This window comes from Drosophila willistoni, assembly GCF_018902025.1.
Source record: "Drosophila willistoni isolate 14030-0811.24 chromosome 2R unlocalized genomic scaffold, UCI_dwil_1.1 Seg167, whole genome shotgun sequence".
NCBI classification, from domain to species: domain Eukaryota; kingdom Metazoa; phylum Arthropoda; class Insecta; order Diptera; family Drosophilidae; genus Drosophila; species Drosophila willistoni.
In genome coordinates this window covers 9,603,189-9,617,877 of record NW_025814050.1, presented here as the reverse complement: position 1 = coordinate 9,617,877, position 14,689 = coordinate 9,603,189, and the positions used below count along the sequence as shown (strand labels likewise).

Here is a 14,689-nt window from a genome sequence, read left to right as displayed (position 1 = left end):
TAAAAATACATAAACATGACTATCAGGATATTCAAAATATTGTTAAATTTATATACATATATATGTGGGGTTTTATTTAAGATACAATTATAGTCTAGGGGGTTTATATGAAAATACGACTAAATACGACTTTGACACACGACTTATAGCACCCGTCTTTGGTACTCGACTTGACCTTGCATCCGACTATGACGCAAGACCTTAAACGCGTCCGTCTTCTTCGACGCGCAAAAACCAAATCTCTCGTCGTCATCTCTCACACATTCTCTCTTCGATCGTAATCTCGTCTTTGTGTACAGTGGGATTGATGCACATCGCAAATGCTCATAACGCATATATGTACATATATTGTTTTAGCATGGTAGCCTGAGTTTTAGAATCTAATTTCTCTTAGTGAAATTTTCTTTTAATGAAATTCGCCTAACAGAAAGTTTTGAGTGAATGCAATATTATTAAAGATAGTAGAAAATTAATCAGTCAGAAAAAAGTGCAAAGCCTTCATAAATTGCTTTAAAAATGCCTTTGAATACATACTGGTCTTGATCTGCGTCGAACAAATTTTTGTTATCACCTTTTTTGGTTTCCCAGAAACTTATCGTCTTTACATTAATAGTGATAACCATAATCGCCACAATTCAATAAAATCATCATATATTGATTATATAAATGCGATTAAAAAATATAATTTTGTAAAAATTTAGTGTAAAAAACATGCTTTGAACATTTGGTAAAAATATACAATTGGTATACAATATAAAATCTTAAAAATTTCGAACAAATATAATCAAGTTCCTAGTTTTGGTTTTTTTGACGGCGAACCTAATGGTGTCACCTCAAGGAATGGAATGGCTTGCTCCTCTGCAAAGGCCAAAAAGTCGGTACCATAATGTTGAATAAGTTGGGTCACCATGGCTACATCAGCTTCGGCTCGATGAGCATTCTCTGCTGGTTGATTGAAGGTGCGTTCAAAGAGGTTATCCAACTTGTATTTGCCACGGGGTGGTATACGTTTTCGATTGGCACATTTTAAGCCCTTAAAAAGTTGTCGACGCGAACGAAAATCACGTTTAATGGGTGCTTCATCATCCGAGTCTTCATCTTCATCTGGATTGGTGTTGTTAAGTTTCCTTCGCTTGGATGCTGCTTCTGTGGGTGTCAGTATGGGACGTTTGGGTGTAGTTTCGTTCACCTGCCGCCAATTGATTTCTTTGACTGGCTGACTCGATGGCTCTACCTTTATTTCCAGTTCTTGTACATGATCTTGTTGACAAACTGGTTCTACCTTAATTTCCACCACTTGCGCTTGCTCCTCTTGGTTTATTTTTAAAGGTCTGGTTACTGGTACCTTAAGCAGGTTGTTCTCAATGTAACGCTTATCATCGATTTCAATAAATGCTCGCAGTGAATCAACACATAGCATATCCTCCGGAAATGAGAGACTCAGTTTTTCAAAAGCCTGACGAACAATGGGAAAATCGAAGCTCCAACCGTTGTGAGCCACCAAACAAATTCGTCCTGGCAAATGGCGGACAAAATTAATAATCATTTGAGCAGAATTCTCATTAAGCCTGGATTCCCTCTCAAGGATATAGTTGTTCAGACCTTATACATTAAAGAAAAGTGTTAAAAAATCACCGTTTTTGAATAGATGCATCTATGCACATACCCGTAAGCCTCTCCGCATCCGGATGAACCATCATTGTTGGCTGAAACAATAGATTAAGCTTATGAATCACTCTTGGTGCTTCGAGAATTTGAGGCGCATCCCCATCGGCGACATTATCTTTCAGAATCCCAGAATCAAAGGCGTAAATACAGAGCTCTGTAATGGATGTCCGGTTGTAGTTCAATGCTGGTAAATTGCACGTCTCCAAATCTATCACAGCAAACGTATTTATTTTATTTAAGCTCTCCTCCGGCTTATCAAATGCGTTTGCATCATTCGGCGCCATTGCGATTGCGACTAAACAGGTTGCAAAGCATTACATATACTTGTTTTAGTTTTGTTTTGTTTTGCTTTGTATTTTTTTGCCTAATGGCAGTGCTGTCGTTTTAACCAATTTACGGCTAGACAAAAGAAAGCTAAAAATGTTTTCTGTTTGATTTAATTTTTGCCATATCTAATTTTTATTGTACTGAACTTTTTTACTTTATTAGAATACTAAAATTATATTTATTTTATGTTGTCTACTACCAGTTTTTGACAAATTCAAGTTTATAAGAAACTGCTGGTAGGTTAGCTAGCTAGATTTCCGCTAAAAAGCCGCGTTGACATAAAGTTAGACGTTAAAAAAGTATAAATGACAATAGTTAAAACACTTTTGTTTTATTAGCATAATAAACATGCATATATTTGTAACGCCACAGATTATTAAAAACAGATCAACAGAAAATACTGTAGGATACAATCTTTGTGCTTTGTTTTTTTTGTTTGAATACTTAAAGGATTTGCAATCCCTGTGCGTCCAAGTTTTGAAAATTGAGTTAAATTACATATTACATGTATAAACATATACATAAACACATATATACATATATGTATATATATGTACATATTCGAGCAATGGCACTTCATAATATCTTTTTAAATTCTTAACCCGAACTTGGGCCAATAGATTTGGAGTCCTCGGATTTTGTATCTGCTGCGCGCTTTTTAGCCGAAAATTGTAGATAACCCATGCCTGTGGCAGCTTCGTATTCCTGAACCAGGCAATCAACAACTTCGCGCGACTCATCTAGCTCTGAAAGATCATCCTTAAAAATATCCTCACGCCGAAACTGATCGAGAAATGCGCCACGTTTGCGCAGCTTGTCATATTGAGCCAAAGCACGCTCAAACAAGGAACAGATGCTAGTGTGATTGGCCAGCATAAGGCCCGAGACACGATGATTATTTTGGACATAGGGTGAGGTGCGGGACAGTGCCACTTGAATAGAGGTAGGTCCCCAAGGAATAAACTGAGCCATCTTCCGTTCCCGAATACGTTGAAGAGATTTGTGAACCTGTGTCGGATCCACTTCGCCTTGGATGATGTTCAGAATAGAGATATAGCAATGATGATTCGTTTTATCTGGTCCAGTGGAGACCATCATATTCTTGGGCTGCAACAGTCGCCGCATAACATCCAATACTGTTGTCTTGCGCACATTAACTGCCGGCTGGTTTACATTCGTCTGATTGGTCAACGGCGTGTAGCCGGTCATCAGGAAATGCAGTTGCGGTGTCGGCACCAATGGTGCAGTTATTCCAATGAGATTATTGTTCATGTATGATGGATAACGCAATGTAGTTGTGCTCACACTCATTATTGTCGAAACGAGATTGTTAATTTGGGAGAAACTAGGATTTTGAATATGCAGACGATCGCTGGCAATTCTATTCAGGGCTGTATTATCCAAGACCACGACACTGTCGGCCGCCTGGCACAAACGTCTTAGCGTTAACATAGAGTTGTATGGCTGCACCACAACATCGCTTATCTCATCTTGATTTGGAAAAACACTGTAAGTCTGAATTAGCTTCTTGGGATAACGATCCGAAAGACGTTCCATAATGTAAGATCCCATGCCAGAGCCTGTGCCACCAGCTATGGAATGGCACAAGACAAATCCCTCTAATGAATCGCTGCCATCAGCTTCACGATCTATAATATCGAACACTTCCTCTTGCAGCTTCTCACCCTGGCTGTAACCGGAAGCCCAGTTGTTGCCGGCACCTCCACCATGCTTAGACAGATAAACATTTTCTGGATTGTAGAGCTAAAGTTACAGAAAAATCATCATTAGCCATAGTTAATAATTGCAATTTATCATAAATGTTTACCTTGGCATAAGCTGATCCCATAATGGAATGTATCACCCTGGGCTCCAAGTCCAACAGGACAGCTCGTGGTATATAATGATCGTCATCGGCCTGATAGAAAAACACATCCTTGCGGTCCAAGCTCTCAGTGGCAAAGTCTTCTAGCACTCCACTGGGTGAGATGCCATGCTCCAGGCACAATCGCTTCCAAAACTCAAAGCCAACTATGAAAAGTGAATATATATTTTATGTAGATATGTATACATTTGACTTACTTTGATTGCCGCATTGACCTAGCTGCAAAGTAATTATTTCGCTTGGCATCTTTCCTCTCTCCGCACGAATCCGTGTGGGGACTTGAAATTTTCTCTTTTAAATTGTTCTTTTCTTCGTTTACCTCTTAATCAACTTTGACTTTGTTAGTTAAATTTGCGCCTTTTTTTAAACGAATAACAAAAAAATAAAACAAAGCAATTATTATTAACAAGCAAAAATTTAAACAAATGAGACAGCGGGGAAGAGTTAGAAGCTGACGACAACCAGTATTGGTTAACACATGTATTCTTCAGAGTTGCCCACTATAGCAAAACAGTAAAAAGCTAAATTAAATGGCTAAAACTAAATTTATTTAAAAAATTCCAGATATATCTACGTACGTAGATATGTAGCTATTGTATCGCTGACCATCATTTCACAACACTTTGTTTCATTTTTTGATCTTGAACAAGCTGTAAACCGTTGTTTAATAGGATTTTAATAAAGCAAAATGTCCTTAATTCTGAAACGCAACCTGTTGTACACACCTTGCATTTTAAAGGTATGGCAAAACAAAAAAAAAAAAAAAATTCATCAATTGTAATTTATCCATCACCATTACTCAGCATGTGTGATATAGCTCCAAGACTGACAATGTCAAAACTCCTGAAACCATTCCAAAGAAAGGACCTAAAAAATTGATAATAGATGAGAAAGGAGCGAAGTTGCCCAATGGAGGAATTTTTCACGTTCGTCCCATAAAGGTGCACCTCGAAAAAGGTAATACTACGCAATTTCAACAAAAACATATGTAATTGCATTACCTGAACGGCTTGCCCACCTTAATCAAATAGATAAAACCTATAAATGGTGTTTGTGTGGAAGGTCGAAGTCACAACCATTTTGCGATGGCAGACATATACTTGGTTATCTGAAACATGGTTTAAGGTAAGGTTGATTCAAATCAATTACAAATATATACCAAAATTATAATTTCTTATAGGCCCATAACCGTTAAAGTGGAGAAAACGGGTGAATATTTGATGTGTACCTGTAAACAAACTAAGAACCGACCATTCTGCGATGGAATTCACACCCAGCCGCACATTCAGGCAGCAGTTAAATGAATTCATTTGCTATGTAAAATATAATTTATAATATTTCAGGGATTGAGGGTATTTACCTAATATATGTATATTAAAAATTGTTCATTTTGCATCTATGAATATGTTCTGCCGATTGTCTATCCAATGTGTATTTGTTTATATTTTGAAATTTATAGTTATTGTTTCTTTTAGATATGTACATATACATACCGTATCTACTTGTTTATTAAACAATTTCGTCTATTTACAACATAAGACAAAATTTCAATACAATTGGACTGTTAAAAGTTCTATTAAATCAATAATTTTGGCATGTTTTAAAACAAATTTCTTAAGTTTCTTTAAGAATAATCAGAAAAAGATGTAGAAAAATAAATTTCTGGAAATTGTGAAATTTAAAGAAGAAAGCTTTAGCACCATAAAGCATTTTCCAGCTATAGGATCTAGTATTTAGATATTCATCATAATCTAAAAAATAAATATGTATATAATCACTGCCCTTTATAGTTAAAATTGCATATATCTAGATATGCCAATGATGAGGAAGTCAATTTACCATTTTGAAAACAAACTATAAAGATTTAAACTTTTTTTCAATATATTTATTTTTGGTTTAACATTGATAAACTTTTTATTAGTTATTACTTTACTTCATTTTGTTGTATAACATTTTGTACTACATATTCATGTACTGGTACTGGCGTTTCGGTTAACACATCTTTCAAACTTTCTTGAACAAAAAATTCTTAAAAATAATAAGCATGCCAAAAATATAGTCAAAAGCAAATGGAGTAACAAATTCGTTTAAAGCTCTCTATAATTCTAGATACTAGAACTTTGTTTGTAAATTCAAATATGGGGAAAAGATTATTATGTATATAGAATGAGTATGTAAAGGAATATAAACTAGGCTAATAATAATAATGTATAAATATCTTTAGAAATAAAATGTGACACGATCAATTGACGTTTCCCTAGACGGACTTTATCAGGCGATCGTGACGTTCCAACAGTTTTGTTTTATTTGCCAAAGTATCGGCGGCGGCACTGCTAATCCTGTCATTTGCCTTGGCCTTTGCGGCATCAACAGCTGCCACCAGTTTATCCTGCATCAAAGTGGTCAGGCATTCGCGGAAGGTCATCAGGAATTCATCGGCATTTTCGCGATTGAAACACATTGGTGGCTTTAGTTTGATCACATTGTCATTGGGTCCATCGGACGAGACAAGGACCTTGTGGACTTGCTTCATGCGATTGACAACCCAACGCGCAGACTTGGTATCTGGAATACGAGCATCACGATCCTGCACTAATTCAATGCCAACAAAGAATCCCACACCTCGAACATCACCAATGCATTCGAATTCCTTCTTCAGTTGCTGGCACTCATCCAGAAGGTAATCTCCCAATTTTTTGGCATTCTGTTGCAAACCCTCCTGATCGATGACACGCATCACGGCATTGGCTATGGCACAGGATACCGGGTTGCCGCCATATGTATTGAAATAGGGCACTCCCGTGGCCTGCAGGGCCTGAGCAATTTCCGGTGTGGTGACAACAGCACCAACTGGATGACCATTGCCCATTGGCTTGGCCACTGTGACAATATCGGGCACCACATCCTGTGTCTCAAAAGCCCAGTAATGACTGCCCACCCGACCGAAGCCGACTTGCACTTCATCGGCAATGCAAACACCTCCATTCGAACGTACTGCCTCATAGACTGCCTTGAAGTAGCCAGGTGGCGGCAATATCTGACCACCGCAACTCTGCAAACTCTCCGCTATAAAGGCAGCAACTCCCTGACCCTTGGCCAGTTGGTTCGTGCAAATATCCTCAACGGGCTGGGCATAAAGCTTAGCCAAATCCGCATCGGGATGCATTTTATCGGTAATCTGACCATTATAGATATCCGGGCATGGAGCCACATGGACATAGTCCATTTTCTTCTCACCGCCGGGCATATTAAATTTATATGGCGACACTTCCATCACGGACTGCAAATGACCATGGTAGGCGCTACAAATAAGGCAAGTTATGAGCAAATCATCTAATTATGGATCATCAAATCTACTTACTGGTCCAAGGTGATGACATCCTGTCGTTTGGTAAAGTTACGTGCCAAACGCAAAGCCAAATCATTTGCCTCCGAACCGGAATTGACAAAGAAGCAAACCGATAAAGAGGGCGGCATCTTGCCGGTCAAAGTCTTGGCACATTGCACCAATTCATCGTGTAGGAAACGGCAATTGGTGGAAATTGTAGCCATTTGCATAGCTCCGGCCATAACAACCTCCGGATGACAATGACCCACTAAAAGTAGAAAGAATCAAAATGAAAAACTGATTAGTTTGGGATAGAAAATCTTAATCTTAATCTATTGAGGCTTAATTTCTCTAGTTTAGGAGGGTCTAAAGCATGTAATGAATGGGAACTTTTGTATGAAAGTACTTGACTTAGATTTCTACAAAATTACAACTTTTAATTGTTTTAAAGATCAGTTTATATACAAAAGACATTACTAAATTTGCTTACATACTTTAAGGGGACAAAGTTCTTAAATTTTACAGTCCTATATCGCTCTCGGTTCTCCAGCGTTGTTTAGGGTCTTATGATAAATAATTCCTGTTTCTGAACACCTCCCAAGACACGCCCCAAAATAGACACCAACTGTACTTTAGAATTTCCCGATCGGCCAAGAAGTTTCGTAGAATCTATCATGGTCATTCAATTGCTTATCGGTACACTTTGTCTACCTTTTGTATACTCATACTATAAACATTAGTGTGAAACTAATAAGCATGACAAAAATATAAATAACAGAACGTTGTCTAATCGACAATATATTTAAGAAACGTGCAGGCCCAGGCAAGCCGGATAGGCCATCGCGTGCGTTTCACGTGATAGCTCTAGCCCCTCTAGGCACATCTACAACGAGAGAGAGTCGCCTACGGTCGGTCTTATCGTAACAAACAATGGAATGGAATGAGGGTGCCAACAAAAACAACAACAACAGAAAGAAGCATCAGCTCCACCAGCTGTGTGACTGAATGAAATTGTGTTGACCCCCAAACTACGTAATCAGACGTCGCCATCGTTAAGAAGGCGGTGCCCCGTCTTATTTTTTGGGGCGGTCCAGTCCAGTCTGGTCCGTATTCTTTTCTTTTTCTTATCGTATCGGGGCCTGATGGGCCCGGGACCTGGGCCTGTCTGAAAGCCATCAAGCTAAATGATCGGGCGTACAGAATATTCTCTCTCTACTTTGACACTATTTTAGTGTCACATATTTTGTTAGTCGGGGGCGACGATGCGCAACGGAAAACGGCAAAACGGCGTCGTCGTTTTAATGATAAGATCGATGCCTGCCCACTCTGCCTGCCTATAAGAATCACGTGTATTTGCGTGAATGTTATTTTTAGCTATATTATACTTAGTATGTGAGTGACTTAACACAGGCAAAAACACTTGATGGCAAAATTTTATGAACGCGAATTATAAATTAATCGATTTATTTATTTACTTGCCATGGCAGACAAGAAGTTAATAATAAATTAATCTTTCAAACGTTTCTTTTTTTGTTTTTGGTTTTGTTTTTTATAGCTATAAATTGATTAGACCACTCTTTAGGGGGTGGGGTGGGTGGCAACTAACTGGAGAAAGAACTAAGGCCAAAGTACAGTTGTGTTCAAAACGTGTTTGCAGATTGCATTTAGATGATATACTATCCACTTTTGGCAACTCGATGTCAGTCTTATAAATGTAAACAGGCTAGCTCATTTCAAGAATAATCAATTTTTATCATCAGCAATCTTTGCTAAAGCCCCTAATGCTCCTCAATGCTAAAACTAGTTGGGAATTGCAGCAAAAAGAAATGAAAAATGTTGCCTAACTGCAGCAACAGAGTGCATGATCTATGGCTATGTTTGAAACACTTTTAAAGAGGATTGCATAAAAAACTTCTTTTTTCTTGACTTTCAAAATTTATTTCTTTGTTAAATTATGCAAAGATTTAGTCTACTTTGGGGAAATTTGCCATTTCCTCCTCTGAAGGTTTAAATCAAAGAGGTAAATACAATTGGCTTGAGTCTTGTCTTAAATTATGACAAGATTTTCTTTTTCTTTTAATACAAATATTTCTGAAACTAAATTTTGCATACCTAAATTAACAAACCATTTATCAATTTCAACAATTTATATCAAGATCTAACAATTTTGCTCTACTGTATAAATTTTGAAATACTTTGCTGCCTTTCTATTTCAATATTTGCGACATCAGACAAAAATATATATATAGGTATACCTATATTTCTATACTTTTGTATAGTCGTATTCAACTATATAATATTTTTGTATGCATTATATTTGGCCGCCTTTACACTTTAGATGATATAGAAAACAATATAAGCAAAAGCAGGGCGTGTGTTTTTATTCATATAAAAATTTATCTGTGAACAGAATTTTCCATGAACGGGCCCCAGCCAGCTGATTGGATTGGATTGGATTGCCTAGCCTCCTCTTTGACATAAATATATTGAAAATCTAGAATAGGGGCATAAGCGATCGACGATCGCACTATGGACCGACATTAAGAATTTCCATGGGGCTGGGGTAGTTGAGTAGAGTATAGTGCCTCTGATTATCTCAAGTACATTTCCACTCGGCACGAGACGTTCACATGGAACTGATAAGGCGGCCCCTTCAAGAACTATAACAAGTAAAAACTGGCACGAGATCACAAATAACGTGTTCATTGCTTGACAAAGACTGCCATTTGTTTTTTTCACTATAAATACATAAGTACACGTGCGTTTCCTTTGCCTTTAACTTATCACGTTTTCAATTTAAGTTTTTAAGTTTTTTACGTTTTTTTGAGGGCCTAATGGCAAATGACAAGCAAACTAATTCCATGCTTTATTATTGATGGGTTTTGTTTTTGAAGGAAAACAACATTACATAAAATCGGCCCTGAAGTCATTTCATTTCATAATGTGAAGAAAGTAAGACTATTGGTAAATCTCTTGTCATCATGATGCCATATAAAATCTATAAATGAATAAGATTTAACAGCTGTTTGTTCGATTATGGTCTCGATTAGAATATATAATCAGTTTTTGATTTTGTTATTCAAAAATACATTTAATCAATAACATCAGCATTATTTGCCTTTACCCCTCCACTATAAATAGCAATACTTGGACTATCGGAAAGTTTTGTTTTTGCTAAAAGGCAATGTCCCCAAAAAACAAAAAAGAAATCGGCTAATTTCCGGCCCTTATCAGTTTAGTTAGTCAGTCAGTAACAAGACAACATAATTGAAGAGGTACATTATGATTATCAAAGGGCAACGGCAGCATTTCATATAGAAATACTGGAAAAGTATAAACAATTGATTGATTGATAAGTTTTCCCTGAGTCTAGGAAAAATATATACATATTATATCTTTTGGCATATACATTTGAAAAAACAAAGAAAAAAAAAACTTTCCACACCCATAGCATAAAATTTCTAGGAGGGGGGTAAGAAATTGAATGGAAAATTTTTTTTGTTTTTGTCAAATTTTTCAATTTGAATACAGTCAGCAAATTGGCAAATTGGTTGCTTTACGTCAATCTTCGTTGCTGGGCTGAGGATTTCAGCCATCCATTCCCCGTGCCCCCCATGGGTCTGGGTGTATGCACTTGATTGTTGTTATATTTTTGTTGTGTATGTGGTTCATATTTGCTATTATTATTTTAATCATCAGATCGAGGCCCTGTATCGGGGCCCGAAATCCAGCATCTACACACACAACACAAAAAATATTCAGTCCATGATAAGGCTGAGTCAGTCGCTTTGGTCGGTCGCTTGGCCTTCCGCCCGCCAGCCAAGCTAGGCAGCCAGCCAGTTAGCTGTAGCCAAAGGTAGGGAGAGTAAAATGAGAAGTGATATTGCTATTTGCCTCTATCGGGGCCTGAACATGCCCCTAATGTCTGGTGGCGATGGTGGGACAAATGGGCACTGTGGCGCAACCTTGAACTTGTTGCCAAATGCTCTGAGGCAGTCAGCTAAATTGGGTGAGGGGCCACTTGAGATCTTGTTCATTATGGTATATGGTAGGCACTTTCTTTTATAATGGTTCTTTTTGGACTTTCAGCCATGTCGTGTGCCTCCGTGGCCATTTAATGTTTCACGTAAACAATATCAACACACTCACAATTATGATTTACGAGTTTTGGACACATAAAGAACAAAAAATTACCCATTTGTATGCCCATTCATCGGGCCCCGGCTCCGTATGATCGTCATTCAGACAGAAGGCAAGGTAATAATATATGTTATGACTTATGTATGTATATATTGTTGTTAGGGTCTAGGCTCTTGAAATGGGATATAGTTAATAATGCGACGTAAAATAGACTGTTATATAGCACTCTTGAAAGTTTACTTTGCACAATTAAACTTAATATAAATATTAGTACTTACCATGAGCCACATTGTTGATGCAGTCCAGATAGCGAGTGCCTTCTTCATCGAACATATATTGACCCTGTCCACGTACAATTTTCAAAGGATCGGTGCGATAGAAGAGTTGACATGCTTGCCTGTTTTTTTTACGGAAAAGAAAATCGAAAGATGTTGTTATTTAAAAAAGTAATTGAAAAATAGCCATTGATAGAGTAAGGCGCACTAGGAAGAAAGAATCAGCGAATTAGTCTAAATAGAAAATGACGTATTAAGTGCAAGTATTTACGTAGTATACCTACTATAACGGGGCCTAATCACAATGATAGTCAGTGAACTTTTTACGTACTAATGTATATAGGGGAGCGGATTTCGTTTTATAGGTTGATTAGGTTAAACCTTTTGACGCTTAGCCCCCATATGATAAATATATTTGTTGAAACTTTCATATCTTCTTACGCTCGTAGGCGTTATATTTAAACAAATTTAAACGTGTGCCCAAAGACTTAGTAACAGGGTTGGATTTACTTAGGTAAAGGTTTTGCAACCAACATTAAGAATTTCTAAAAAATATAAATAAAATCTAGTCGAAAATTACTTTTTCTTGGTTTTTGTAACAACAAATTCCCCCCTTTTCAAATTTTTTTTTCAAATATTTCATAAATATTTCTTAATTTTGCCACAAATAATACAATTTTAAGGATATAAAAATTGTGTGTCCCAATTGTAAATATATTTACTGAAAATGTAATTTGGCAACAACATTTGAACTCGTTTTTCCTTTTAGTTCTCAATCAATAAAAAAAGGCCAAAAATAAATTTTTCGCGTTAGCTGCATGTAGATGGCAACAGAGTAAAATCACAAAAGAGTGAGAAAATGCTGATTTAAGAACCAGAAAAAAAAACACAGTCTCTTGTGGCTGTGAGTGCGAGAGGGAGAGCAATGCGAATGGGGCATTGGAGGGGCACCTTAACGGATGACTGTTACATATTTGGGGGATGCCGATGCGGCGGATACTTGACCTTGACAGCGAAATGCTTATTCAAGGGAAGGTCTTTTGTTTGGTCTTTTGACTTTAGTGCTTATAGAGACAGCTAATTGTGGCTACTTAGGTTTAAATTATTTTTATGCATACATAACTATTATGAAATAGACATAGTTAATAACTAAATTGAATACTAACCCGATATGTTTGTTGCGCAGCTTAATGGTTTCCGATTTGGACAGCTGCTCGGTGGCCACGGATTTTAGTTGTTCAACAGCGAAAGGCATTTTTATTTAATTTATTTAAGTAACTTTTGTTAACTTTTTTTTTTTAACTTGAGCGCGCACTTTTGAAAGTGTTACTATGGATGCTGGATGTTATTCCCGGCAGGGATATAAAGACTAGCACGGAATGTTTGGCGGTGTAAAGTGGGTGGACTTGGAAGCCACTTTCACGTCTTTGGGTGCGTAGAAATTGTCGCCGAATGACAAATTCTCTGTGGGAGTGTGGCATTTTTATAACAGAATCGCGGCGGCCCACTGTATCGCTGTTAATATGGTCTCTGCTATAATTGCTGACTGTATACGCTAGTGTGTGTGTGTGTGTGTGGGTGTGTGTAGTTGCCTTACAGTCACTGTTAAAAGTCGGGACAAACGTAACTCTCTCTCTCTGTCACTATTACTGCTCTTTCTCTTTCTCTCTGCGCCTGCTATTGGGCCGCATGCAAGACATACTATACATAACCCGGTAGAATTTCAGTCAGCATTAGGAAAACTACTTACTGATTGTAGTCACAAAAGCAGGTATAGCGGCAAACTCAAGTGAAAATTACGTATTGAGAAAATATTTACTTGTTTAGGTAACTATAATTAGAGATAAGCCGAACAGCAATTACGTATTTTAAACTCCCGCCACAGACAGCAAGCCTATCGGTTAATCGACATTATCGGAGCAAGCCTATCGGTTAATCAACATTCTCGGAGCAAGCCTATCGACTTGACTGGGAGGGCACATTTAAAAACAGAGAAATATGTATGTACTCTGTACTCTACTTCCATAATGAATGAATTACTGTTTTTGTAACTCAGGGAGTGCAACCGGATTAAGACGAGTTCGAAAAAATAGTCGACAACAATTGAATAATTTTTAAAGTGAACTCCATGTGAAGCAATTCCTTTAATTAAGGTAAGATATAGCTAGGTAAGATCCAATTTTGAAACATAGTGAAGCAACAACTTTATGCAGCCTTTTTCGAAAACTATCTTTTCAAAACAGAGATTATATATGTAGATATCGTTTTGGTTTCTACTTCCTTTTAAATCTCGGTTATATACAAAAACTGCGATTATAACGAAAAACTCAATATAATGGATTTTTCTTTAAGTCCCTTATAAAAACCTCGCTTTTACCAAGTTTTTCATACAAATGTATATGTATAGCTATAAGGAAGAATTTCAGATTCTGAAAGCCTCTATATAGCGAAGAAATTTTTCGAACATAATAAATGAGAGCAAAGTAAATCATTTTTTATATCCACTCCACTTCAGTGCAGTTTTCTTATTGTTTTGATGTAAACAGGTAAAATCATTTACAAATTTTCTTTCAGACCTTTTTTTAAATTTCGTTTTACCAAGGTTTTACTACTAAGAACCTATACAAAAGACATATCAATACATATAACGAGGTTTCACTGTACCTTCAGTTGCCATTTACATGTGTAAAAATTAAATAAACAAACTTGTGCACTTATTAGTCCCTTGTGTGGGTATTTGTTTTTTTGTTTTTATTAAATAATTGTATATTTGGTTTTATTTTTCTATATTTTTTGTTTATACTTTTAGAAAGTACATTTCTACATTTTGATCGAAAATATTTGTAAGCACTGAAAACGACATTCAATAATGACGATACAGATAATTATATAAAATATGATCTGTGTGTTTTTAGTACACTAGTACGTATTAAACGAGGTTACTTTTTACATTTGAATTTCTTTCGTTTTTGTTTTTCTTTTAACACAAAAAAAAAATGGTTGTTGAAAATTGTGGAGTATTGATTAAACTTAATAAATAGGTTTCATGTATATATGATTACAGCT

General features: G+C 36.7%; 4 protein-coding genes across 4 annotated transcripts; 1 reads left to right on the top strand and 3 right to left on the bottom strand.

The window, feature by feature from the left end:
• Positions 1-634: 634 nt before the first annotated feature.
• On the bottom strand, positions 635-2,022 carry LOC6644082. The gene is made up of 2 exons (XM_002067141.3): positions 1,667-2,022; positions 635-1,602 (listed from the first exon to the last, which is right to left on the bottom strand). Exons 1-2 carry the CDS (start codon positions 1,950-1,952, stop codon positions 785-787), a joined length of 1,104 nt encoding a protein of 367 aa, XP_002067177.1. The 5' UTR covers positions 1,953-2,022; the 3' UTR covers positions 635-784.
• A 273-nt stretch (positions 2,023-2,295) lies between these two features.
• LOC6644189 (tubulin gamma-1 chain) lies at positions 2,296-4,355 on the bottom strand. The gene is made up of 3 exons (XM_002067140.4): positions 4,078-4,355; positions 3,824-4,026; positions 2,296-3,759 (listed from the first exon to the last, which is right to left on the bottom strand). The coding sequence occupies exons 1-3, from the start codon at positions 4,124-4,126 to the stop codon at positions 2,593-2,595; spliced, it is 1,419 nt and encodes a 472-aa protein (XP_002067176.1). The 5' UTR covers positions 4,127-4,355; the 3' UTR covers positions 2,296-2,592.
• Positions 4,356-4,692: 337 nt separating this feature from the next.
• On the top strand, positions 4,693-5,283 carry LOC6644188 (CDGSH iron-sulfur domain-containing protein 3, mitochondrial; the record flags this gene model as incomplete). The annotated part of the gene is made up of 3 exons (XM_023176706.1): positions 4,693-4,837; positions 4,912-5,005; positions 5,061-5,283. Coding segments are annotated over 3 exons (363 nt in total), but the record flags the coding sequence as incomplete, so codon positions are not given.
• Positions 5,284-5,743: 460 nt separating this feature from the next.
• On the bottom strand, positions 5,744-13,076 carry LOC6644187 (alanine--glyoxylate aminotransferase 2-like). Its single transcript, XM_002067138.4, has 4 exons — positions 12,790-13,076; positions 11,627-11,745; positions 7,242-7,476; positions 5,744-7,182 (listed from the first exon to the last, which is right to left on the bottom strand). Exons 1-4 carry the CDS (start codon positions 12,876-12,878, stop codon positions 6,138-6,140), a joined length of 1,488 nt encoding a protein of 495 aa, XP_002067174.1. The 5' UTR covers positions 12,879-13,076; the 3' UTR covers positions 5,744-6,137.
• Positions 13,077-14,689: the final 1,613 nt, after the last annotated feature.